This window comes from Narcine bancroftii, chromosome 10 (assembly GCF_036971445.1).
Source record: "Narcine bancroftii isolate sNarBan1 chromosome 10, sNarBan1.hap1, whole genome shotgun sequence".
NCBI classification, from domain to species: Eukaryota; Metazoa; Chordata; class Chondrichthyes; order Torpediniformes; family Narcinidae; genus Narcine; species Narcine bancroftii.
Window position 1 is genome coordinate 12,183,785 of NC_091478.1, and position 27,310 is coordinate 12,211,094.

The following is a 27,310-nucleotide window of genomic DNA, read 5'->3' on the forward strand; positions in this document are numbered from 1 at the left end:
CACATTTGACCATGGGAAATCGATAAATACAACCGTCAACAGGAGAGAAATTGATGCAAAAGCACAAAGTCACTGACAGGACATGAATTTTAATTTAGTCATACAGCACGACAACAGGCCTTTCTGGCTGATGAGCCAAATACACCAATTAACCTACAAACCCCATATAATTTTGAAGGGCAGGAGGAAACCAGAGTACCTGGAGGAAACCCACGCAGGTCATGGGGAGAACGTACAAACTTCTTACAGAAAGCAAACCTGGGTCACTGGCGCTGTAAAAGTGCTAGGCCAACCATGCTGCCCGTAAGTTTTGCTCTGCACTGATACTCCTTGAACTGAATATTTAAAAATTCCAACATCTGCAATTTTTACTTGATTTTCTATCCAATAGAAGATGTTAAAAACATATTGATTGTCCAAACCACAAGTTTTCTGCAGAAATATGCAAGATTTACAGTGAATCTGAACACATTGCTACATTACATTAACAGCATACTATTAACACAGGCAAAGAAGACAGAAAACTTGAGATAGTCAAATTGGAGAATGAAATGGGATTTTGTCATTACGGTACCTAGGAAGACAGAATTCTGTGCTTTAAAGTAAAATCAACAAGCATATAATAAAGTATGGTGAATATCAAGAATCAACTGGAAGGAGGAACTGGGTAATTGATTATTGTCCATATTCCCAATACCATGAGTAAGACTAGGTTAATCATCAGGCATAGCAAACGATGTCCAAAGAACACGTACCATACTTTTTATTTAATATTCACTGGCTGCATTGCTACCACCAGTAAAAACCGATTTAGTTATTGGCCTTACATAACATTTCAGGATTTGAAAAAAATACATCAGCACCATTTTGATGGACTTGTTTATTTGGATCTGTCAGAAGCTGAAAATTAAACTGAAATCCACTGCTGCCAGAGAAATCCTATTGTGGGGATTAAAATCACACCCATCAGGCTAACACTTTCCAAATAAATGGTGCTGGCCACCTTATTGGGGTGCAGTAGAAAAGAGGGTACAAATTCGGACAGTGTATAGTGAGAAGGGTCGTACAAGGAGGGTAAATTATAACTTGGTGAGGCATGAGCATGGTTGGTGAGTCACTGCATAAGGTATCATTCTTGCAAATAAGCGGGATAATACATGCAAAGTGCGCCTTCTGAATTCAGACGTGCAATCAATTTTGATTTCTATTTTATAACTATTCTATTATTATCTAATTACGTGGGAAAACATTTTAACAGAGACTGAAGTATTCCACAAGTTTGAAAAATACACTATATTTGGCATGAGTAGCCTTATTCAAGGCACACCTTGTAAACCCTAATCAGTCATTTGTCTGAAGCAAAGCATCGTAGGTTATGAGTGAACTTCCACAGTGGATGAAATAAATTTGAAACTAAAAGATAATATTAATTTCATCGGTTCCAGCAGGTAAGCAAGTATTCTGAAAACACTCAAGTTATTTCAAGAGGCCAATGAATAGTAAGTAACTCAGAATGGTAGCTTTCTCAAAAACGAGTCACTCCCTCGTTAACTTTTGAACTGGTGAGAATCAAGTCATATTTTCAAAGGAACAATTTTGCTTTGAGTCAGTTGTTCTGTATTATAGAATAATTGTAGACTGCCAAATACTATTTTCCCAATAAAAGACAAAACTAGGGATTCCAATGGAAGATCTAAAATCATGTTGTGTTCAGCAGAGCTGATGGTGCCTCAGATGACCTGCCAAAATACAAACAGTTGAACATGTTTAACTCTAATTTCAAAGCACTTCTCCAGGTAATTCAGTGCACTGCACAATCCTGCAAAAGCTGCAAACTAAGAGTTATGAGTATTTTTATTTTAGCTTGTGTGAGTGCGTCATCCACCATTAGGATGATTATAGTATTAAGGAACTATTGATTGTAATTCTTTGCAATAAAGTAGAACCTTTCACAAGATAAAGAAAATGTATTAACCTTAGGACAATGATACTTGCATTAAATCAATATTAACTCCTCATGTGAAGAATATCTGCTTCAAGAATTTTAAATCATGCCTCAATGAGTTTTAACTTTATTGTCAACATTACTTCAAACTGCATAGATTTCTGCAACAATGTTAACACAATCAATGGCATATCTCCTGAATCCTGTGTAATTACACAATGGAGAATGATTGCTAAGCTAGTATAATGTTTCCTAGGGCATCGGGCCACAGCAGTGCTAATATAACATGGAAGTATCAATTAATTACTTAAATTAATAGATGCTTTTAAAAACAGCCACACTGTTCAACAAACCTGTGCATGTATTATTCACAAGGATGAATGCCAAGGACAGACACCAATATTGCTGTGTCTATAGTTTCTATTGGGTTCATACTCATATTAAAGCAAATAGGGGAAAGGAGGAGTTTATCAGTAATAGTGCAGTGCGGGCTACAGAAGTAAGACACACGCGATAAGTACAGTCGATACTGCTTTATTGAACGGTTTGCCCTTTATGTAGGCCTGCTGGGCCTACTTGTCCTGCCGCTTCAGGCGGAAATGACGTCATGCGTTTGCCGGCCGCTGATTGGCCAGTGCTCATCGTTTCCCGTCATGTATCCTGTAGCCCAGGAAGAAAGGCCATTTAATTGGCGTGGTCCTTGCGGGATCAACCGCCATCTTGTGTGGTGGGTCGCCTCTTGGGTAGTGGGCCGCCACAATAGTAATATTCAAGAAAGAAGTGTACATAACTTACAGCAGATAAGGAAATACCAAACAGTGTTAAATGGGTGCCATATGGAAGCCCATTTGAGTGAATGAGGTCAGTGATTACACAGCGGATAGAACTGGAGATGATCAAATTAAAGTTTCATTATCTGGGGACATCATATCCAGATCACAGACACCAAAACACAGTACAACAAAACTGTTCTGTAGCTTTAGTTCAAAATCATGTAGTGAGTAGAGTATGGAGTTTTGTGATGGCAAGTAAAATTAGAAAGATACAGAAAAAGAGAAAATTGCATAATTTATCAATGTTTCTTAGATTAGCTTCATATCACTTTAAAACATTTTTAAATTTAGACATTCAGCATGGTAACAGGCCAATTCGTCCCATGAGCCCGTGCCACCCAATTAACTTACAATCCCCAGTACATTTTGAAGGGCGAGAGAAAACCAGAGCACCCAGGAGAAAACCCATGCAGACATGGGGAGAATATACAAACGTTACAGATAGTGCAGGATTTTAACCTTGGTCCCAATCACTGGTGCTATAACAGCGTTGGGTCAACCACTATGCTAATCGGGCTGCTCATTTAAAGAAAGCTTTTGTATAACAGCTTAGCAGATCAAAACAGAATTGTGAACAATTTCTTCAATATGTATGATAATAATATTAAAACTATCCAGTAAGGTTTTTTTTTTAAAAAAAAGTGGGTAGTAATTTTAAAAGTGGAATTGATTTAGTTAGACTGGTCTAGAAAGGAAGAGTGGATCTGTTATTGGAAATTGAGCCATATACAAGTATAAATACAGAGAAAGTTATCAACCCAAGCTTAACCAATGTACACTGGACACTGCAAATCTCTGGTATGCTCCATTTCAAGAACTGCACTACCAGTGATTTAAATAAAAATTGTAGATTCTTTTTTCACTTATTTTAATCAGCTAAGGCAAGGGGACAGAAAGGAGGTTTTTTAGGATCTGGGCACTGTGAGAAATATATTTGCCATCCTTAATTATAGTCCCTGAAAGACGATAGCAGTTCAAGGTAAAGAGAGACTTTCTGAAATTGCTACAATCCTTTCGCTGAATGTTTGCCCACATTGTTAATGGGTAGGGAGTTCCAGGATTCAGATCAAGTGATGACGAAGGGCTAGATATTTTTCCATTTCAGGATTGCCAGAGAGGATCATTTTCACACTGCCCGTTTTCCTTGTCCATTTTCAATGATAGGAGTCATGTGTCTGAGAGTTACATTCAGAGGGGTCAGAGAAGTAACCACAGTGCACTTTGTGATGGCATCTTCTGCATCATGGTAGAGGAAATGTACATTTTGGGCAGTTCAAGGAGTGCCAATCAAGGGGTGCTTGGATCAGGATGGCATCAAATTTCCAGAGTTTTTGCTGAATCATCCAGGTAATAGAGTGTCGTTGGAAAGAGCCTGTGCCAAACATTGTCGGAGTCTTGCTGCATGCAAGCTTGGGCTGCTTCATTGGCTTAGGAGTTGAAAAGAGAATTGAACACCCCCACTTCTGTCTCTTTGAAGGAAGGAAGGTCATTTGAAGTAGCTGAAGACGGCTGGGTCTAGGACAGCACAAAGGAACGACTATAGTGATGCTCTATGGTTGACCGTCCTCTGACATGTTATCTTTGTTTGTCATAATATCATGTGGATTGAAGACCAGCTTCTTTGAAGGTGGGGATCTGAGGAGGATGCCAAGATGCATAATTTCTGGTTGAACATGGTCCTTTTCTTTAGGACCTACATATTTGGCATTATCATTTTTGAAGGTGGGATTGTTCTTGGAGCCTATTCCTCTCATTAGTTGTTTAATTGTCCACCGTCACTCATGAGTGGATAAGATAGGGCTGCAGTGATTTGATCCAACCTGCTCGTTCCGAGATGCTCTGTTCATTGCATTTTACTTAGAACACATAGCCCTCTTCTACAGTCTCTTACATACTCCAGCTGCAGGCTAACCAAGGAACTTTAATGAAAATTCCACTGAAAAATTCAGAGTCCTTCACTGAGTTGAAGAGTGAGGCAGAGTTGGGAAAAGTCAAGAGTGGAATCAAACCTGGAACTTTCTTAGCTGTATGATTCATCACTATTCCTTTTAAAAAGGTATTCCAGAGCGACTTTATCATCTTACATCTACACCTGTTCATCAACCCGTTAGATTTACATTACAACCCTAAATCGGCAGGTACCCTTGTGATTAATAGTAAATAACTGCACAAGTTTTCCCCCAAAAAAAACAAACATTTCATACTGTACACCTAAGGCCTAACATGGAAAAATACATGTTCTTGTGCACGTATTAAGATTGGGTTGAAGTATAAAATGATAGAGATTTTAAATTGTGGTTATTTGTAACAGTTTCAAATTACTTTACAGCCAATTAAATTTTTAAGAATAATTAACTGTCAATATAGGAATTGTGCAACCTACCACAACCTGACATTAGATCGATATGAACATCCACATTTTAAAGACATGTACTTAAGAAATTTTTCATGACTAAATCTGTACAAAACGATCAGTATTCCAAACACCAGATACAGTACCTGTTCTATTGATTACAACTCGAGAACACTGATATATTTTGATTGAATGGAGTTACATTTATTCTGGCAGTAACAGTCAATCAGGGAAGGTAAAACCATTAATTAAAATGAACAAGCTGAACTTTATTTTTGCCAGAGAAGGTCAATAGCTGTTTAGGTTCAGCTTTGGCTCAAGCAGCAGTCAGTTTCCCTTAGAATCAGAGAATCATGGCTTTGAGGTCTATTCCAGAAACCCAAGTACAATTTAGATTGACAGCTTTAAGACAGAATTGATGGAGGATCGTCGGAAATGGTTTCTTTCAAATAGCATGTTAAACCAAAGCCCCATCTACCATTTTGAGATGACTCCAAAAAAAAATCAACAATCATTCTTCAATAACAGTGAGGCAGGAAACATATTTTGTTATTCCAGTCAAAAGATTAAAACTTAACACATTCTTTGGCTTGGCTTCGCGGACGAAGATTTATGGAGGGGGTAAAAAGTCCACGTCAGCTGCAGGCTCGTTTGTGGCTGACAAGTCCGATGCGGGACAGGCAGACACGATTGCAGCGGTTGCAGGGGAAAATTGGTTGGTTGGGGTTGGGTGTTGGGTTTTTCCTCCTTTGCCTTTTGTCAGTGAGGTGGGCTCTGCGGTCTTCTTCAAAGGAGGTTGCTGCCCGCCAAACTGTGAGGCGCCAAGATGCACGGTTTGAGGCGTTATCAGCCCACTGGCGGTGGTCAATGTGGCAGGCACCAAGAGATTTCTTTAGGCAGTCCTTGTACCTTTTCTTTGGTGCACCTCTGTCACGGTGGCCAGTGGAGAGCTCGCCATATAACACGATCTTGGGAAGGCGATGGTCCTCCATTCTGGAGACGTGACCCATCCAGCGCAGCTGGATCTTCAGCAGCGTGGACTCGATGCTGTCGACCTCTGCCATCTCGAGTACTTCGACGTTAGGGATGTAAGCGCTCCAATGGATGTTGAGGATGGAGCGGAGACAATGCTGGTGGAAGCGTTCTAGGAGCCGTAGGTGGTGCCGGTAGAGGACCCATGATTCGGAGCCGAACAGGAGTGTGGGTATGACAACGGCTCTGTATACGCTTATCTTTGTGAGGTTTTTCAGTTGGTTGTTTTTCCAGACTCTTTTGTGTAGTCTTCCAAAGGCGCTATTTGCCTTGGCGAGTCTGTTGTCTATCTCATTGTCGATCCTTGCATCTGATGAAATGGTGCAGCCGAGATAGGTAAACTGGTTGATCGTTTTAAGTTTTGTGTGCCCGATGGAGATGTGGGGGGGCTGGTAGTCATGGTGGGGAGCTGGCTGATGGAGGACCTCAGTTTTCTTCAGGCTGATTTCCAGGCCAAACATTTTGGCAGTTTCCGCAAAGCAGGACGTCAAGCGCTGAAGAGCTGGCTCTGAATGGGCAACTAAAGCGGCATCGTCTGCAAAGAGTAGTTCACGGACAGGTTTCTCTTGTGTCTTGGTGTGAGCTTGCAGGCGCCTCAGATTGAAGAGACTGCCATCCGTGCGGTACCGGATGTAAACAGCGTCTTCATTGTTGGGGTCTTTCATGGCTTGGTTCAGCATCATGCTGAAGAAGATTGAAAAGAGGGTTGATGCGAGAACACAGCCTTGCTTCACGCCATTGTTAATGGAGAAGGTTTCAGAGAGCTCATTGCTGTATCTGACCCAACCTTGTTGGTTTTTGTGCAGTTGGATAATCATGTTGAGGAACTTTGGGGGACATCCGATGCGCTCTAGTATTTGCCAAAGCCCTTTCCTGCTCACGGTGTCGAACGCTTTGGTGAGGTCAACAAAGGTGATGTATAGTCCTTTGTTTTGTTCTCTGCACTTTTCTTGGAGCTGTCTGAGGGCAAAGACCATGTCAGTAGTTCCTCTGTTTGCGCGAAAGCCGCACTGTGATTCTGGGAGAATATTCTCGGCGACACTAGGTATTATTCTATTTAGTAGAATCCTAGCGAAGATTTTGCCTGCAATGGAGAGCAACGTGATTCCCCTGTAGTTTGAGCAGTCTGATTTCTCGCCTTTGTTTTTGTACAGGGTGATGATGGTGGCATCATGAAGATCCTGAGGCAGTTTACCTTGGTCCCAACAAAGCTTGAAAAACTCATGCAGTTGATCTCACTATTTATTTCATTTGATGCTTGCAGAACTATTTGAGTAACAGAGCCAAAGCAGGTCATTTGGAATATCGCGTCCATACCAATGAAGTACTTATCCACACTAATCCCATTTGTCAATACTCAGTCTGTAGCCTTCTCAGCCTTGGCAATTCCAGCAATCTTCTTCCTTGCTTTTCAAAGCTTCTTGGGATAGGTCGAAGCTGCAACCCCAATGTGCTACAATATTTCAAACATTTTCTCCTTCTTGATAAGGCATCCTCCGGAATGTCAGCAGATTCCCTTCCTAAACTCTTCAGCACCACTTCCTCCTATCTGCTGAATACCAATAGGAAGTGTTCATTTCATCTCATGGCTCAACACACTCGTTCCTGAGAGACCCTCTTGCTTCCCACACACTTTTCAAAGGTTTTAGAATTCTCCTTAAATTGCCAGTCATTTACTACCCTTGTTTTTAAACCTCCTAGCTTTCTTCACAAGTACTCTAAATTTTGAAGGACACATTTGATACCCATTTCCTTGATCTGACATATGCTTGTCTTTTCAATGATCAAATATAATTGTTTAACTTTTTTCAAATTTGAACATTCGTTTCCTTTGTGGGGTTCAAGTTTACACCTGATACAGCAAGAAGGCTTCGTCTGCATGTCAACTCGATCATTCAAGCAGCCACATCTAAGAGCAGGGCAAGTGCACGTTACAATGCAAGAGATCAATTAGGACCTACAATACTGGGGAGAAACGACAATAAAAAGGGATGGAGGAGTAATGTAAAGATTGATTGATGCAGATTAAGTGGGCAGAAAGGCTCAATTTTTCTTTTGCTGTATTTTTCTTATCATTATGAATTCTGAGCATCATCGTATTGGAAAGAAGGCAGGTTAGCCGGAGAACAAAGTTCAAGTTAACTAATCAGAATCGCAAACAATCCAAGGTACTCCACAAGCCAAAGTGGAGTACACCAAAACAACACGCTTCAGGGCATCTCTGAAAGAGGTGTTTTGGGATTCTAAGCTGTCATTTTCATCAAAAGCTCATATTTTATTGGAATTTTATTCTTCAAAAGATTTGCTTATTTTCTTTTAAAAAATCTTTTATGGATTTTCAGAATGGTATCAGTTCCAAAAATCTGGAATACGAGATGGCTCCTAATATGTTCCATAAAGATGAACAAAACTAGGGCACTAATCGCAGCTTTTGGTTTCAATCAAAAACTATTGTGGGTTCTTCCAAAATACAGAATAGGGAATAAATGGCAATATTAAAGAACTTTGGAAAAAAGAGGGTCTCCCAATATCACATCCTTCTTAAATTAGCCCTATTAAAATTAAGATGTTCCCATTTCAGGGACTGTCATATCATTGAAAGGTTTTAAACCTTAGCTATACAAGATTCCAACTCTTTCCCACAACCTTTCTCAGGCCAATTGTTGTTGACCTGGTTCCTCACCAGTCACTATTCTCCCTACACCAGACCTAAAGCCTTAAATGCACAGGGAAATTCTCGTGGTGTTCTGCAGATTTACCTGCTATTTCTCATGGGCTTCATTTAGAAAACGCTGTACATGTGCAGAACAAAAAAATCAATACCATGTTTAATTAAATTAGATCAACAACAGCAAATATTGAAAATAATGAAAAACTTACCAATATTACCAAGATAAACAGAGTTTTGCCAATGGCAATCAATGCTGTGGCTGCTCAGGGCTGATGCCCATAGATTTATAAATCTCTAAGAAACAGCAAAGCAGTGTCTTCTGATTCCCTGCAGAAATTATTGGCATAATATTAGCAGAAGGCAAGAATATTTGACAAAGATAAATATGTTTTTGATGTACAATGCAGTAAATTAAATTGGACTTTAATGTCAGAAAAGGCCACATTTCTATGGTGATAAAGCCTCGCTTTTTCTGCAAATCAACGTGCAAAGTTTAACTTTTATGAATATCATTAATGGTGAATATCAAGAGCAGCGCTCCAACAAAGCCCAAGGGAAAAAGTGAACTCCAATCTAAGTTCACAATTTGTCCCTTGTGAACTGAAATTCAATCAGTGAATGGTAGGGCCTATGAGAATTTTGTGGAATAAAGAGACTGGAGCATACAAGTACACAGTTCCATGAAAGTGCAAAATTGGTGAAGAGATGTTGGATATACAGCACTTGCTTTCGTCGGTCAGACATTAAGTACAAGAGCAGGAATGTCATTCTATAACGGTTCAGGAAGCTGATGAGACACACTTGAAGCATTGAATGCAGTTTTGGTCACCCAGTGAAAGGAAAGATATTTTTAAGCAAGAAATGGTGCACAAAGGATTCATGAGAATGTTGCTCAGACTGGTAGATGAATTACAAGTTTACATCGGCTGGGGCTTTTCGCTCTGGAGCAAAGAAAGCCCCTTATAAATGTTTATAAAATCATGATGGTCGAAGGGAAGGTAAATTGTCATACAATTTTTCTTAAGGTAGGGGAACCTAAACTAGAGGGATAAATTTGAGGGGAGGGGAAAAATTTAAAAGGACCAGAGGATGGTGGGTATACAGATTGAACAGAAGGAGAAAGTAGATTTAGATTTCAGACTGATTGTCAGAGTACATACATGACATCACACACAACCCCAAAATTCTTTTTCCTGTAGGAGAGGCAGAATCACCACTTACAAGTCAAAGCTTTGACAACTGAATCATTCAAGTGGCATTTAGCCAGATACATGGATTTGAAAGATCTAGAGGGATGGGAGCCAAACCAGACAAATAGGACTAGCTTGATTGGCATGGACATGTTGGGCAAGAGGGCCTATTTCCGTGCTGCAGAACTCTGATCATAACACAAGAATTAAGGAAATTGGAAGATACATTACTGTACTAAATGGTGTTAAAAATTATCTGCTCAATTTCTACCACTTTCAAAAAAGTGTTGCACTTTTTTCAACTAAGTTTTCAAACAGTTGAAAGAAAATCTTCAGGTTTTTTTAGGTTTATGGTTCTGTATCTTTTTGTACCATGAGGGTTTTCCCCAATACAAATTAGAATCTGACTCCCCAAATAGTCTGCCAGCGGTTGTACATAAATGTTCATGAGAGCAGTCATAGCCAGATTACAACAAATTTTCATGTGATAAAGGACAGTATACTAAATTAGCAAAATCTATAGTTTTGAAATCTCATTTCATTTAATTATCCAGTACCGTCAATGTACAATACTGATAAGAAAATAAAAGTTTCAATGTAAATTAATACACCTGCTTTACAGGATATTTAATATGATCCTGTCATATTTCATTACATTTCTTTCTTCTAGAATGGGAAGGAAGCAAGATCCGAGGGTCAATATGTTCATTATGACTCCATAGCACACCACGTTCAATTTAAACTTTGTATAATTTTGCAGAGTGAAACATGATTCTTTTAGTCATGCTTTCAACCATGGCAGTGAAGGAATCTTGAACAGAGAGACCTGGGGTAGAGGTACACAGATCAATGAAAGCGGTGACAGGTGGACAGATGGTGAAAACAGCTTTTGGTATGCTCGCCTTCATTGGATGGATATGCAGTACAAAAGTTGGGGCCTTATGATACAGTTGTACAAGGCCTTGATAAGAGCATATTTCATGCATTTTGAGCCATTCAGAAATAGGAAAGATAATAACAAGTTGAAAGGTCAGAAGAGGAGATTAAATGGGATGTTGACAGGACTAGAAGGGTTGGGTTAGCGGGAAAGATTGGAAAGGCTGGACCTTTATTGCCTAGGGCATAGGATGCTGAAAGGTGAACAGATAGAAGTTTATAAAATCATAAGGGGCATTGAAAGCAGTCAACTTCCCAGAGTAGACCATTTTGGGACAAGAGGGCACAGGTTTTTGGTGCACACGTACATTGTACTTGTGTGTATGACAATAAACCATTATCAATTGGTTTAAGGTGAGTGGCAAGAAAATTTAAAAGGGACTTGAGGGGCAACTTTTTCCATGCAGAGGATAGCTTGTATCTGGAATGATTTTCCAGAGGAAGGTATAGAAGTGAGTAGAATTACAATATTCAAGGAGCATTTGGTATGTAGATAAGAAGGACTGAAGGGTACAAATCAAATTTGAGAATGCCAACTTGATCAACATGGATAAGAGGGACAAAGGGCCTATATGACACCATCACTGTTCCATCACTGCAAATTGGGCACAAAAGAGCAAACTGAATATTTACACCCAAACTCATTTCACTGTTTTTTTTTCCCAATTGATGTATTTTTACTTCACACAACAGAGTTCCACATTTCAGAACCACAGATAATCCCCATTTCTGAATATTAATATTTATATAAAGATATATGCCTAAAGGTAAAGGTTCCATTATTATCACATAGTACTACATTTAGAATGTAACATAAATGAAATTCTTTGACCTTTGTCCACCATAAGGCAGCCAGAGAGTCACCACTTTGCCCAGCGCCCCTCACAGAAACCTACAGCACCTGGTTCTCTCAGGAAATCTCCCCTCCAAGTATTGACCAGGCCTGAGTCTGCTGAGCTTCTGAGATAAGACAAGCTCATGCATATTCAGGCTGTAAGGCTTCTACAATAAACTGAAATCTATCTGGTTTTCCTTTATTGTTGGCATGCTGGTACTGTTGCAGATGAATACAAAATACAGCTGCCAATAAATAGACACCCCATTTTGTTGAAGTATTGTTTTACTTCATGCAATACATTAAATCTTTCTCCCTAGCTTATTTACTCCACATCCTAAACGTCTCCACTGTGAAAGTCCAGTATGGTAGGATGATCTTTATACACAGATACTCCCTTAACATCTTTTAAAAGCATGGCTACTTTCATGGACAACTGAGCTGAGTCGATGCAACCTATGCTTTCAAAAAGAACATATAATAATGGGGAAGTGAGGCGAGTAAAGAAAGTGATAAATCTGAACCAGAATGCTAAAACTAAACATTAAATAAAAACAAATTAGAACTTAAAAACAGATACTGAAAAGCAGTGAGAGAGTGGACAGCCAGCACCTTTGGGAAGATGTCAGAGGTAGGTGTTTTTTTAAAAATAGAGTTTTGGGTGCCTGGAGTGCACTGGTGGAATAGGTTGATGCAATAGGGACATTTTAAAGATTCTTCTATTGGCATTCTATTCTCCCCAGTACTGTACAATTTGACTGCTTCTCAATGACCCAATTTTAGATCTTGAAAGAAGCTATGGGAGAGGCAAAATCGTTGATTCTCTCCCCACTTTAAGAACTAAAGTGTCTTAAGAAACTGTTACAAAGATATGAAAAAATGAATAACTATGGACTGAGGGAGGGAAGGCTTAAACTGATTGTGGGGTAGGTTCATATACAACATTGTGGGCCAAACAGCCTGTCCTGTGCTGTAGCATTCTATGTTCTAATTAGAAAAAAAGTACAAATTCTGGAAGAAACAAGTACCACAAATATCTGAAGATTCTATGATATCAATTAACTTGAGCAAACTCCATTAAATATGTACTATTTAGAGACAAGTTTTCTTTAGTTCTTTGTAACAGGATCTTAAGACACTTTAGTTCATTTTCAACAAATCCAAGTTAAAGGTAATCATTTAATGCATTAATTGCCGAATCATTATTTATTTTTTAAAATTTGCTCAGACATTTTCAATGAATTTATACTGCTCCATATAAATTTTGTGTACCAAATACTCTTGATTTCACAGAAACAAACCAGAGATTTCTTGGTTTGTGCCACTTATGCGGCTTCCAGCTATTGCATATTTATTACGCGTGGATCAGTGCTTGTTATACAACCTTTTGATGCTTCCTGTTTTGGTGTAATTGAGTGTTGTCTTATATAACACAGACTGAGCAAATATTGTTGGGCCATATGGTGTGAACATTTCCTCAGGAAAAGTTTTCTTTGATCTTCCTGATGGTTGATGTAGGGGAAGATGGAGATGGGGTGGACAAACAGTGGATTTTATTTAAAATTCTGTGATGAATTATTTTGACACTCATCAAAATCCATCCTTTCTGTCATTAGATGATGGCTATATCCTACAGAATGGGTGAGAGCACTATTTATTCAAGGGAAAAGAAATCCTTATTTCACGCCAAGGACCTCCAGATACACACTCTGCAAATGCGATATTCTTTCATTTCTTTGGATTTATTCTTTATGTACAAACTGAAAAATCAATTTTCTTCGAGCAAAAAAAAAACTCTCTACATTTGGAATGAGTAAAAAATTTTGTTCATCAACCACAAATGAGCATCAGACACTAATTAGCCTAACTTCATGATGGACGACACTTGTGTTGTGTCTTCCAGGCAAAATCCTTGATTCTCTCCCCAGTACTGTACAATTTGACTGCTTCTCAATGACCCAATTTTAGATCTTGAAAGAAGCTATGGGAGAGGCAAAATCGTTGATTCTCTCCCCACTTTAAGAACTAAAGTGTCTTAAGAAACTGTTACAAAGAACTAAAGAAAACTTGTCTCTAAATAGTACATATTTAATAGAGTTTGCTCAAGTTCATTGATATCATAGAATCTTCAGATATTTGTGGTACTTGTTTCTTCCATAATTTGTATTTTTTTTCTAATTAGAACATAGAATGCTACAGCACAGGACAGGCTGTTTAGCCCACAATGGGAGTTATAAAATACTATCATCTTTGTTCTCCTCCCTTTTGTTGGAAATATACAGGCATTTTGGAATGTATCTGCATTATACAATTCTTTACCTACAGTAAATTAGCTATCATGAAGTCCAGAGACTAGATTTCTTTTTAGAAGAAAAATAAATAGCTGTTGCATCTCATTATTTATTTAAAATTAGACAAGATTATTACAATGTCGTGGAAGAATGCAAACACATCAAACTAGGAAATCACGCCTTCTGACAGCACCACACCCAATCAAAACTTCAACCACAGGTTCTATTCAAGCACAGATGATGAGACCCTTAACCAGAGTTCAATTTCTCCACTGTCATCTTCTCACTCGTGAGGAGAGCATGCCCTTTCTGAGAGCTGGAATAGGATGGCCCCTTGCTATTATTTCCCATCTTGCTTGCCTTTGGAAAAAATGGGCCATTCTCTTACAATTTTCAGCTCCTGCATCAGGCAACATTTCCTCCACTGACCAGAGATCCACTTTGCTTTCCACGTTAAGAAGTGATTTACTTGAACTTCTTTCAATTTGGTGTACTAAATACAACGTTCAGGATTTGTTCTCTATATTATGGGGACCAAAGTCAGAATGGGTGACCATTTTATAGAACATCTACATCCAAGTAAGATAACTCACATATTTCTTCATGCCTTGATGATTGGCTCAAGCCTGAAACATCCTCGGTTAATTATCCTTATCTCTGCTATACAAAGGACATTGTTTGACCTGCTGAGCTTCATCAGCATCGTATTTTTACACACAATTCTCCAGGTCTGACGCACCTGCCTCCCAATTGTTCCACTGGAGGTTAAAGCATGCAAGATGAGCAGCTATTCTTCGTAAGCAAGTTTAAGTCTGCAGGATGCAAGGTGCTCAACTATGTCAGATACATCAACTTCCCAGCATTTTCAGTTCAGATTTCCAACATCTATTCTATATTTCTCTAGCTTGTTTCGATAGTTATTCTTAACTTATACCTCATCCAATCAATTTTTTGTTTCTCAGTACAACCTTCTTCCACATTGCACTTTCAGTACTTTTGTCTTTTAAACTTTAAAGCTTCTCACCCTTTTATGGAAGCTTGTTTTCTTTCTCACCCACCCCCCCCCCCCACCACCATTTTCTCTGCATCTTGCTCATTTCTAATTGTTCCCAATTCAATTGAAAACTCAATGACTTGAAAAAGTAAATGGTTTGTTCCCTGCAAATGCTAGCTAAACTGCTAAATACTTCAAATTTCAGTTTTTATTTCAACCCATCAAACTATGCCAATGAAAGCACTGAAATGCAAGCTATTTATTTTATATTTGGCCAAAAAATTTATAAATTCAAGTGCAGTTTATACTGGACTGCTGTGAACTGTGAAATTATCATGTAATGAGCGCAATGAAGTCCTGAAATAATATTCCACTCATTTCCAATTTGAAACTTCAGAAAAAAAATGTCTGTTGCATTACTCTGAAGGAACTTTAGGCAATTAATTTCAAAGAGGAAATAAGCATGAATAGTTAACGACATAAATCACCATCAGTTCTTTGCTTCCTTTATTCCTTTAAAATCACACACACCTCAAAGAAAAATCAGTACTTAAACATGTGCATTTCAGTAGTGAATTTTCAGAATGGACAGTGTTCTGGTTTATTTTTGCAAAAGACTGGCTTTTTTTTATTGTTCCGAAAGTAAATCGACTCTAACCACTGCTACGATTCTTCAACATGGCAATATTTGTTATCAATGACGATAAAGGACGTTAAAACTGGAAAGTATCAATGTGTAACAAAAATTAACCAATCACCTCTGAATGACAACTTAATCATTCCTAAAATAATCTGGAAAAATAAATTGAATATTGATGCAAAATAATGTAAAAATGTAACTTTCCATGACTTCAGAATATACCAGAAGAAAATATTTCATTGAAAATGTTTCTTGTTTTATAAATTCTTTGATCATCAACGACATATTCACACATTAAAAAGATAGGGAACCACATATACTTTATATCAAAAGTATATATTTCATAGCCTGCATTAATTGAACCATAATTAATGGCTGGATCTGAAAAGAGATTGGTGCCTTTACATGTCTGAGCAGGAAGCCTTGCCTTTAAAGTAATAAAAATGTTTTACTATCAGAACTTTTAAGTGATTTTCAGGACAGATAGAAAACAATATGAACAGTCACAGCAGAACAATGCTATATATTCTCCATTGATGATGAAACAACATTTATCCTGGAATCTCAAAAAGTTAGCCCTCAACTGCAATCCCAGCAAAACCCTTTGATGTTCATAGAATCTCTTTACTTCCAGTGAGGCTTCGAAAATTTTAAAATTTCAAGCATTTAACCAAATAGCATTGTTTTTACAAGGCCTGATATAGCAGACAGATGATACAAAGTCAATTTGCAGACACAAAGCTGTGAAAAAACTGTACATGATTGAAATGCATTTGGCGTTCCCAGAAGATCTACCAGTAGACATAATCTATGCTTCAACAGCATTCATAAAGCTGAGCAAATTGAAAGCATTGTACCATGAAAGCAGCTCTTCAGCCATTAAAATCTCACAATTAGGTTAGTCAGAAATTCTCTTTTAGATGTTAAATGACTAACATTAGCTCATCAATTTAAGTTTCAATGAGGTGGTGAAAAGTTCCTTCATGTTCAGTTTTGTTCTTTAAAATATCTCATAATCTATTCAACCTAGCATATTTTTTGGTTGGGTCCTTTCATAGCCAATTTAGAGAGCTCCTCAAAGCAATCATTCACATTGATTACACCAAGGACAACAGAATGGTCACCCACATGACCTGCAACCACCTTGCCCTGTACAATGGCAAAATTGCTTTTAAAAAAACCAAAGCAAAGTCATTGCATAGTTAGTTGACGTAGGATTTTGTATGATCATGGATTGGTTTCGATGATGTTCAATTGCTGAAATCATAACATAAGCGACCAATCCAAAAATATTGTTACACGCTTCAGCACACAGACCACATTGCATCCTGTGGAAATGCCCAATAGCAACAATGAAAAAGGCTTCTCCACTTTTTTGCATTATGGACTTCAGTAACATGATCAATTAAAAGCATGCAGGTCCTAGATTTTGTGGTTTTGGCCAGCGTTCATCAATTTAAATGCTGCAACTCTAAGTTGGCTGAAAGTCATATTCAGAAAAAAATGCAAATACTAAGGAGTTCCACTAGGGCAGTGGTTTTCAAACTTTTTCCTTCCATTCATATACCATCTCAAGTAATCCCTATGCCATAGGAATTTCATAAGTGAATGGGAAGGGAACGTTGAGAATCACTGCTCTAGACCCAATTGCTACTGAAATATTTTGCTTGAGAAAAATTGTCATTGACCCATTTTCTTTGGAGTTATGAAACCGTGCACATAATGAGTCAGTTAGGTATGATTAAAAGAGTGGTTTTCAAACTTTTTCTTTCCACCCACATTCCACCTTAAGTAATCCCTATGCCATAGGTGCTCTATGATTAGTAAGGTGGTATCTGAGTGGAAAGATAACATTTGAAAATCACTGCACTACGGTTTCATTAATTACCTTTCTGCAATCTTATGTCAAATTTATCAAGTATCCAGCTATTGCACTGCCCAATCATTCCTGATTGCAATGAAGAGAACCTCTACTCCCGTTTTAATTTGCATTGTTATTTTCTCAAAGCAGTGCAAGGTAGTACTTTAAGGAATCCCACCTGCTTTCCTATCCCATGTGCTTGTTTCCATGCAATGAACTGCTAACAAATGCTTCACCGTTATAAAAATTTGATTACATATTTTATATTTTGGTCATCTAGGACACAAACCCATAAATTCATGTTAATTGGCAACATTGTGCTGGCACTGGGAAGCAATGCATGTCAGTGCCTGCAGGAGAAATGTAATCTGGAGTCACAGCTGGATGTGGGGGAATAAAGAACGTGTTCTGAGGAACCTTCAGAGGCTCATTTCACACAAACTGTTTCTGCAGTACAGAAAGGCAATAATCCCAATTCACATGGGCATTGATATAGAATGCCTTCTTCCCACTGGTTGCGAGAATGCTGAACGACAAAAGGAACTACTCACACGAACCATCCACAACGTTCACATTCATGAAACAATATTTACTTGTCCTGCACATGTATTTTTTTCCTGTATGTGTGTTATGTCTGGTAGTGTGTCTGTGTGTTTTTTTTAAATTGAGGACCATCGAAAACTGCTTCGTTGAGTCGTACTTGTGTAATCGAAAGACAATAAACTTGACTAGGATCTTTGGTAGGTGCAGATAACTCACAATTATTTACAACTACTTCCTTCACCTGGGTCAGAATGTGACCCATGTCCACTGGATGTTTTGAAACAAACACAAAATGTTTCTGCTAAACCCAACATATCAGCTCCTGCATAAACGAGAACATTAAGAAAATGCCCTTAATTTTACCCTGGAAAAATGGTGATAGTCTTCTAATGGTAAAATATTTCGGCCACCATAACTTTTTAAACATTCAAAGATTAGACTACTTTTTCAGAATTTAATCCTGCTTTGGAAGTCAATTATAAAACTCACATATATACTTCCAACTCATCGGCTAGTTCTCATTTTCACCAGGTAGCTCCAAGCTTTGTTGTCATAAGTATTTAATGGTGCTAAGAAAGTGGAGAGAGATGGTTCTTCAATAATATACCACATTCTACTGATTGAACTTTCAATAACAACTGTTGACTTGGACATTGAGTTAAAAGTAGCAGTGTTTCCTGCATAAATGTTTGTAAGTAGTTCAAATATAAAATCATATTTCCAATCTCCCCCCTATTACCATCATTTCTGACACATAATAAATATTGGTGTAATGTGGCATATTCATTTGAAAAATGGATACAAAATGCACATCCTGTAGTTTACGGATATTAAGCTTGAAAAATGCAAAAATGTGGGCAGATTAAAAAACCATAATTTGTTCACACTTTCTTTAAATGTAATGAATAGACTTCCCATAATTGAATGCCTAAGAGAATAATACAGGACTTTCAACTAACAAATTATTCTAGTACAAGTATGAACATTCGTATCCAGACAACTGGCTTTTCAGTAACTCAAGTCGCTTTGGGCTACTATATGTGGTATTTATAACTCGGCAGATGAATTGTAATTGAATCTCCAGTCACACAAGAGCACATTTTTCATAAAATCAAAGTACAAGGGCTTCATTCAAGGCTGCACCTTAAATATGCTCGGAAAATTCCTCCCAGCAATCCTGGAAATGTTAATTCACTTCAGTAATTCACTCAAGAAGATGCATCCTTCAAGAATAATTTAATGATCTGAGACAGGCATAGCAATTATGTATATCTGATAGCAAGTACTGTACAAAGCTACATTTTAATAAGTTTAAAAAAGATAATAGATCACAATAGAAAATTTGAGTATTTAGGATATGGATTTATGAAAGGAAATTCATTAACTTAATGCCCATTCGGGCAACGTCTGACCACATATAGGTGTGTGGTTCCATAATTATTCAGATACCACAAGAACGTCCGGAGTAATTTAGAAAAAGTGATCGGTAGCTATAGGAAATTGTACACTATATACCCAAACTGATCCGACTGCCCCACTCTCTGCCCACAGCCCCGTGTTGGTCCCCACACTAATCCCTACTTACAAATAAAAAGTTTATAGGTACACTACAGTATCCCATATAGCTTTGCTAAGTATATAGTGTTCGCACAACGTCCATGTTGTATCATGCCCAATTTCACAGAGCGTATCATGGACTTTAAGCAGTGCATACCTGTAGCCTGCAGCTGACGTGGACTTTTTACCCCCTCCATAAATCTTCGTCCGCGAAGCCAAGCCAAAGACCTGTAATCTACTGGAGTTCTATATGACCAGTAGAATTGACAAGGGGATGTGATGGGTTTGCATTTTCAGAAGCCATTTGATGAGGTCCTGCACAAGGATTGTTCAACTACACCCAAGCTCAGGGTGTTGGGGGTAATATACTGATCTGAATTGAGAATTGGTGATAAGACAGAAAGCAAAACATAAATGATTCATCCCAGACTGGGACTAGTGGTGTACACTGGGTGGGATCAGTACACGGGCATCATCTTTCCACAATTTAGAGAATCAACTCTTTTACGGCACTAAAATGGACATTTCCAAATACTAAACCAGGTGGGTTGAAAGTATAAAGGAGGCAGCTAAGACTTCAAGGGATAAGCTAAGCAAGTTAGCAAAAAAAGTGGCAAAGGGAATACATTTTGGGAAAGAAAATGCGGTTATTCATATTGATACTCAAAAAAGTTGAAGCTAAATACTTCAAATACTAATGCTTTAAAGTTCATTTTCAGTATTGTTTCCATTGTAATTTGTGCCAATCGCTTTACTTTTGAAAAATATAGGCATTTTTTTTTTGCTTCCAGATCTTTATGACTGGATGCTTTAGTGTGCTCAGGACATCACGGTGAAGTATGCCAACGATTCTCTGGAATGGACATTCGACAACAACCAATATTTTTAAAAAGTTCTTCTTACCAGTAACATAAGTGGCTCTGAAGGGCAAACAGATATTCATTGAAGCTCTCAATTGGTTTCTCTTGTAGAACGTAATCAATACGGTGTCCACCATTCAGCATTCCAATCTTCACAGCTGAATCCTCATCTTTGGAGGATTCTGGACTTTCCACCATCTTTTGCTCTAAGTTTCATAATTACAAAACAAGAAAAAGAGAGAAAACAAGAAGCATGTTATCTGAGGCATAATTGCCTGCAATGATTTCTTTCAAAAGCCAAATAGCACGTTTCCAGAAAATGTTTGTTTACAGGGATTTCTTAGTGTTATTTCTTATCCAGCAATTCCAGAAAAGCTACATCACCAAGATACAAACAATAATCGAAACTCACGAGCTGATGACCTATCATAAAATCTGGCCATTCTGTCAGTACCAGCCCAAAAAACATCATTTCCAAGATCCTTGGTTCAGTGAGTTGCTGTGCATCAAAAACTCAAGCACGTGCTTATCCAAGTACGATAGAGCTTCTGCCTCCACCATGAGCTCCAGAACCCTAACACGAGCTGACATTTTTATTTCCAGAACTTCTCCCTAATTATTTTAAATCGGTGCGGCGGGGGGGGGGGAGAGAAGCTCCAGGATGCAGGAATCTGAAACATAATTGGAAATGCTACAAGAACTCAGTCAGTCAAATAGCATGTTTCCAGAAAATGTTTGCTTTTGATATATTTTAAATTAACGTTGACTACTTATTGACCTCTACAAGAAGTGGAAAAGTTCCTTACTGCTCATCCCGTGAAGGCATCTTTTTTTAAAAAAAAATCTTGACTACATTTCCCTTCAATCTCTTTTCTTTTAAATAACCCCAATTTAACTTCTTTTGCCCTGGCAAATCTACTCTGCTAGTGTTTACCACATTAATTTCTGTAATCTGGTCCGGAAAGTGAGCAATGCTCTAACTGCAGCACAACAAACTTGCTAGTTATAATGGATATACTGTATGCCTTCTTAACCCTTTGTATCTATTTTGCTATCTTCAGGAGCCTATGAGCATGCCCTCCAAGACACTCTGTTCACCTACCAATTACTTGCTTTGTTTGCCCTTTCTCAAATGCATTAACACACCTTTTTAACCTACTATGACAAACTTTCATTAGCACTGAATAGGAACAAAGCAAGACAGTTTCAAAGCACTAATATTCTGGTTAGTTGGATTAATACTAGCAGAGGCATTGGAAGATGTGCTCTCACATTAACTCTCTTTCCTAGTTTTATAAGAAATAGAACTCCTGCAAGTCCAGGTCCTTTGTTCAATCGGAGAGACTACTTTTGCAGTTTTTAATTCTTAATCTTCTATTGTCCTTGGTAAACTCAATAACTGGGTGCCTGGTATAGTGAGAAACTAGCCATCGTCATTAGAGATGAAATACTGTTATATGAACATGTAAATGAATGATAGGAGGTAAAGAAAGAAAAAGTAATTCCTTTCAACCTATATTTGGTGATGTATTCCATCATCTGACAGCTTCATTAACCATAAAATTTGTTGATTCCTCAGGAGTGCCTACAGAAGATAAACAACATATGGTATTTGGTACAAGCAGTTCAATGATTAAGTATGCCCCAATTAGAATTTATATGCAGTCCTGTCATTCATGAAGGTCAGAACTCCAGAACTCGGTGTCCCTATTCCATTGTTCAGCGAAGACCACAAAAATATCATAATCCAATTAGAAATAGGTCAAATTTTGCTACTTAATCATCTTATCTGCTTATTCCATATAGCCAACTCGTATTTATTTGCAGAAACTAAATGATCAAGTTATATTGTTAGGTGAATAATATCATCTAATTCACTTTTTCATACTCAATAATAAACACAAACGAGCAATTAGATTAACAGGAGAAAAACCTCATCAACATTTGACTTTGACACTAAGTTTAGGACATTTGCATTTTGACAATAATTTTAAATTAATTTCAGTGCTTATCCGGGACAGGGAAAGATAGGTGGTTAAAAACGATTAAGAGAGATATGGAGCAAAGTTGCAATTTAATCTTAATAAATCTTTCAAGCAACTATATGCCCATAGCAGCATTAGTGTGGTGGCTATACTTTGCATAGTATTCCAGATCCAGAAATATCCACAATACTGACAAGTGACGATAGAAGCATCATCATATGTCCAAATCAGGATGGTTAATGGTTATGTGATTGCACCTGTTGAAGCAATTCAGACAGCACCAGCTTCCCAAACATGCTCTCTCTAAACCTTCATTTCACTCCAGTTGTTTCTCGTACCTCCTGCCATCCCCAAATTCATCTCAACTGTGATAACCACCTCCTGCTCATTTGGTTTGCTTCACGTACAATTTTTTGGTAAACCAATACACATTCTAGCTGACAATCTCCACAGAGATTGCATTGGTACACTTTAAGAAAAGTCAGACTGAAGGGAACTTTGATAGAAGAATATAAAACAATGAGGAATCTGGACAGAGTGGATGGTGGGAGACTGCACCCTTCAAGGACTAAAGGTCACACGAAGAATCCAGTACATGGTTGGAATCTGGAATGCATTGCTTGTCAGTGTGGTGGAGATAGATCCTATTACAGCTTTCATGAAGAAGCTGAATAAATATATGGTAAAGAAAAATTTGCAAGGCTACAAGAGAAAGGATAGAAGAAGCAAGTTGAACATCATAGTCAAATGATGTCCTCATCTGTAATTATTCAATGATTTGACACAGCCAGCAGATCTGTTGCCTCACTTCAACAACCTGAGTTTGATTCCAACATTCGGTGTTGTTTGTTGGGTATTTGAATTTTCTCCCTTCCTCTGCATTGGTTTCCCCCAAATGGTCTCTTGTCCCCTAATATTCCACACACATAGTGATTGGTAAGGTTAACACAATTTGCTGGAGAAACTCATTGGTGGGGGTAAATGGCTGACATTTCAAGTCGAGACCCTTCATCATGACTGATGATATGTAGAAAAGAAATCAGTGTAAAGAGGACAGGGTGACACTTGGGCTCCATGTAGGATTGGTGAACAAGGTGGAGGTGAAATGAGTCAGAGAGAAGCAGTAAACTGGTGACACAAAAAGAGTGAGAGAGGGGTGCAAAAAAAAAAAAAGGGTCAGGTGGAGGAATATGAGTCATACAGGCAGAAGTGGTTGAGAAGACAGGCTTTCTGTGCTGGAATCAGGTAAGGATAGAACAGTGGTATAAAGACAGCAGATGGAACTGAAGGGTGGTGGGGAAAATCAGTGAGTGGAAGAATCCATTGAGGAGATGGGGATGAGGGGATGAAAATGAGTTTGGGCTGATGGGACAAATAAAAAGAGATAAAGGGAAGAGCAGAAGGGATATAGAAGAATACAATTTGGGATAGTGCACTGAACATATAATTTTCATATATCAATAGTTAAGAGAAAGTATATTTACCTTCCTCCACATGTCTTTCTTCTTCTTCTTTAATTTGGTTTGCTACCTTCTCCAGCTCAGCTTGTAGCTGTGTTGAAGAAGTGTGGGCACGCGCAAATTCATTCAGAGTCTGCCAGGCATTCTTCAGAGAGCTAATGAAGCCTTGCTTTAAATCTGAGCCCATGCGGGACAAACTTTCTTTCAATTCTGGGAAAGAAATCATGTAAATTAATTCATTACTTAGACAGTAATCTTGAACAAGTAAAACCAACTTCCAACAGTCTTCAATGAAATTCTAACAGCCCATATTTAAAAAGAATATATTTACTATGGCATTAGATGGCAACTAGATTTGTCTGTACCATAAGAATGACTGATTCAATTTCTCCAAAGCAACAAACCTGAAGTGCCATTTCAAATTTCCTTGCAGCACAAGAGGTAGCCATGCTGCCCATTGATTCTGCTCTGCCTTTCAAAGTAATCCCCACAATTCCATTCAGAATCAGAATTTATTGTCATGAACAAGTCACAAAATTTGGTGTTTTGTGGCAGCGTCACACTGCTAAACTATTTTGCAACAATAAATATTTAAAAAATTAAAGTAACAGTGCACGAAAAGTAAGGCAGTATCTTTGATTCATGGATTATTCAGGAATCTGATGGCAATGAGGAAGAAGCTGTCCTTGTGACGCTGAGTGCTTGTCTTTAGACTCGTACCTTTTTCCTGATGGTAGCAGAGTGGGTAATGGGGGTCTTTGAGGATAGAGGCTGCTTTTTTAAGACCGCCTCATGTAGATGTCCTTGATGGAGTGAAGTCTGGTGCCTGTGACAACAGGCAGAGTTAACAACCCTCTGGAGATTTTTCATGTCCATTCTCCTATTTTAATTTGCTATACTCATTCTCCCTCGCAGTCACATTAACTCCACCTGAATCACCTATTTTACAATTCCACAAGGTGCAATTTATCATCACCAATTAACCTACCAGCTAACAGGTTTTAGAGATGCAGGACAAGATTACAGGGAAAATATATAAACGTCGGGGTGTGGCGGCGGGAGGGGGTGGGTGGTGTGCAATCACGATCAAATGTAGGTTTCTGGCACTGTTATGCCACAGCATTACGCATTGCGCAACATATTACATTTCCAGCACAAGGTTTTCATTTTAGAATCTAGGTGTGTCAGCTGTGCGTGGATACAACAAAATGAAATTAACAATATATAGGTTTCTACACATCATCCCATAACTGCACAACCTGAAATTTCTTTATGACTATTGTTCAAGAAAAAAGTAACTGCAATAAAACAATTTTTAAACTACCTCTGGTATTCAAATACTGCAAGTAGGTTCAGAGAAAAAAAAACTTGCATCGACATTGGTAATTTTTAATCTTCAAGTATTAGAATGCCAAATTTTTTCCCTGAATTTGATGAATTCTGGCAAGATGATACAAGTACTTGACAAAGTAGCTTTAAAAAGCTTTGGTGGCGGTGGAGGTGGGGTGAAAAAAATCACTGATCTGAAAGGTATCGGTTCTTCCTACGCATAACGTCAGAGCTTAGTGAAACCTACTCAAAAAGGATGAATGTGAGAAACCGGAATCTGCATACATTTAACAGTGTGGTAATTGCATGTTTGATTTTTTTTTAGACTCCTTTTGGTAAGATGTAAAACAGATCTCTTATCTCAATCCATGGGAAGGGGGTGAATATTTTAGGTACAGGAACACAACTAATTGCGACCAAGCATTCTTGACTTCAGAGTCAAGATTTTAAACACAGTAAACCCCCAGCATCTATGGGGATTGGCAAATGCCAAATAAGTGAATTTTCTGGTTGTGTGATTGGCAAACTAACCACTGGGAGGGAAGTGGGGAGGGGGGGGGGTGCCAATTTTAAACTTTTGTTTTTTTTTAAATCTATTTATTTTTGTTGAATTCTGGATAATGGGGATTTTACCATACTGATAAAAAGTACTGTACTTCCACAACCCTTTTTTATCATTTCTTCAGCTCATAAAATAGTATAGATAACATCTTTTTAAAATCTCTATAAAATATTTAAAAAAACACTAGAGACAATATTCAATATGTTAAAACTTGGAAAAAAAAACCCAAAAAACTTCCTTAATATGACAAATTTGGCTAAGGGAACTGTTATGAAAAAAAAGCCTCAATTACTGTTAGATTAAAAGCAGGGCAAGATAATAAAGTTATCTCATACTGGAAAGATATTGAAGTAAAAGAAATTTAACTCAAAATTTGTGTCAGGATGCAAGGTTGGAAGGTAATAATTAAGACTGGAAAGAGGAAATAAATAACAGAGAGGGCATGCAAACTATAATTTGGTCAAAATTATGCTTGTGAAGATGTTCAGTAAAGCACAACGTGATATGCTTTCATTTTCTTCAAATAAAATTCAGCACACGACAGGAGGAAATATGGAATAAATTGGATTTGAGGTGAGAATTAGAGTGAACAGAAATGCTGGGGATCTCGAAACCTGAAGCTGAAGGTCCAGTGACGCAACAAGGAAAGATGATGCTGTAGATCATTCTGGTCCAAAAAAAACCCCAACTTTTAAATGTTGAGACTGAAGTAACCTGAAGCTTTGTGACAATTTTAGAAATGGGGTATTTGCCATGAGAGACAGGGAAATCAAACTTCATTTTTAAAAATTGGCATGATTTCCACAGCTAGTGGTAGTTTGTCGCATTCTCTTATACTATTGTTTTATTGCAATTTTTAATTCCTACAGAACCCATTCATATCACATTGATGTATGAGAAACAAACCACAGTTATTCCAGCAACAATTCTATGTCAACAGAATAATGCATAGCAGGAGGAATGGGGATCAGAATGGAAGAGTCAAGCAGCCATAATTTAAATTTCTAATTATCAAAATGATGTTGACACATTTTCATTACCGATAATATCATCATGTATCATGAGGCAGAACTCCCCAAAAATATCTGTGCACTTGAAAACATTCCATGGCTTTGGACAGATACTTATATATATCTGTATAAAAAAGATGAAATTGGGTAATGTACATAAATAATATCTATGTAGCTGATAAAAAGAGGTTTTGCAAAAATATCAAATTAGAATAAGATTCCAAATTTGTCATGGAAATGTCACAAAAATTGTTGTTTTGCAGTAGCATTACAGGTGCAAATATTGCTATGAATTACATTTTTTTAAAAATAATTAGTGCAAAAAGAAGCGAAAGTGAGGTGGCTGCAGGAGGGGCAGGACTAGCAGCTCAGTGTCCTGGGCTTCATTGCTTAAGCCGCAATAGAATGGGGTGGGGGGGGGGG

General features: G+C 38.0%; 1 protein-coding gene across 9 annotated transcripts in view; it reads right to left on the reverse strand.

Moving 5' to 3' along the window:
* The window catches only part of LOC138744165 (SEC23-interacting protein-like), a 195,104-nt gene that overhangs the window by 100,459 nt on the left and 67,335 nt on the right, over positions 1-27,310 (reverse strand). For 2 of the 9 annotated variants that reach the window (XR_011345338.1, XR_011345333.1), the window contains 4 exons: positions 24,011-24,196; positions 20,585-20,747; positions 9,044-9,161; positions 70-1,739 (listed from right to left, as the gene is read on the reverse strand). Coding sequence is in view for 3 of the 9 variants with exons in the window: in XM_069899856.1 (XP_069755957.1) it covers positions 18,675-18,693; positions 20,585-20,747; positions 24,011-24,196 (368 nt within the window). In the remaining 6 variants the exon portion in view is untranslated. The other 7 variants (XR_011345335.1, XR_011345336.1, XR_011345334.1 and 4 more) reach the window with 7 other exon arrangements.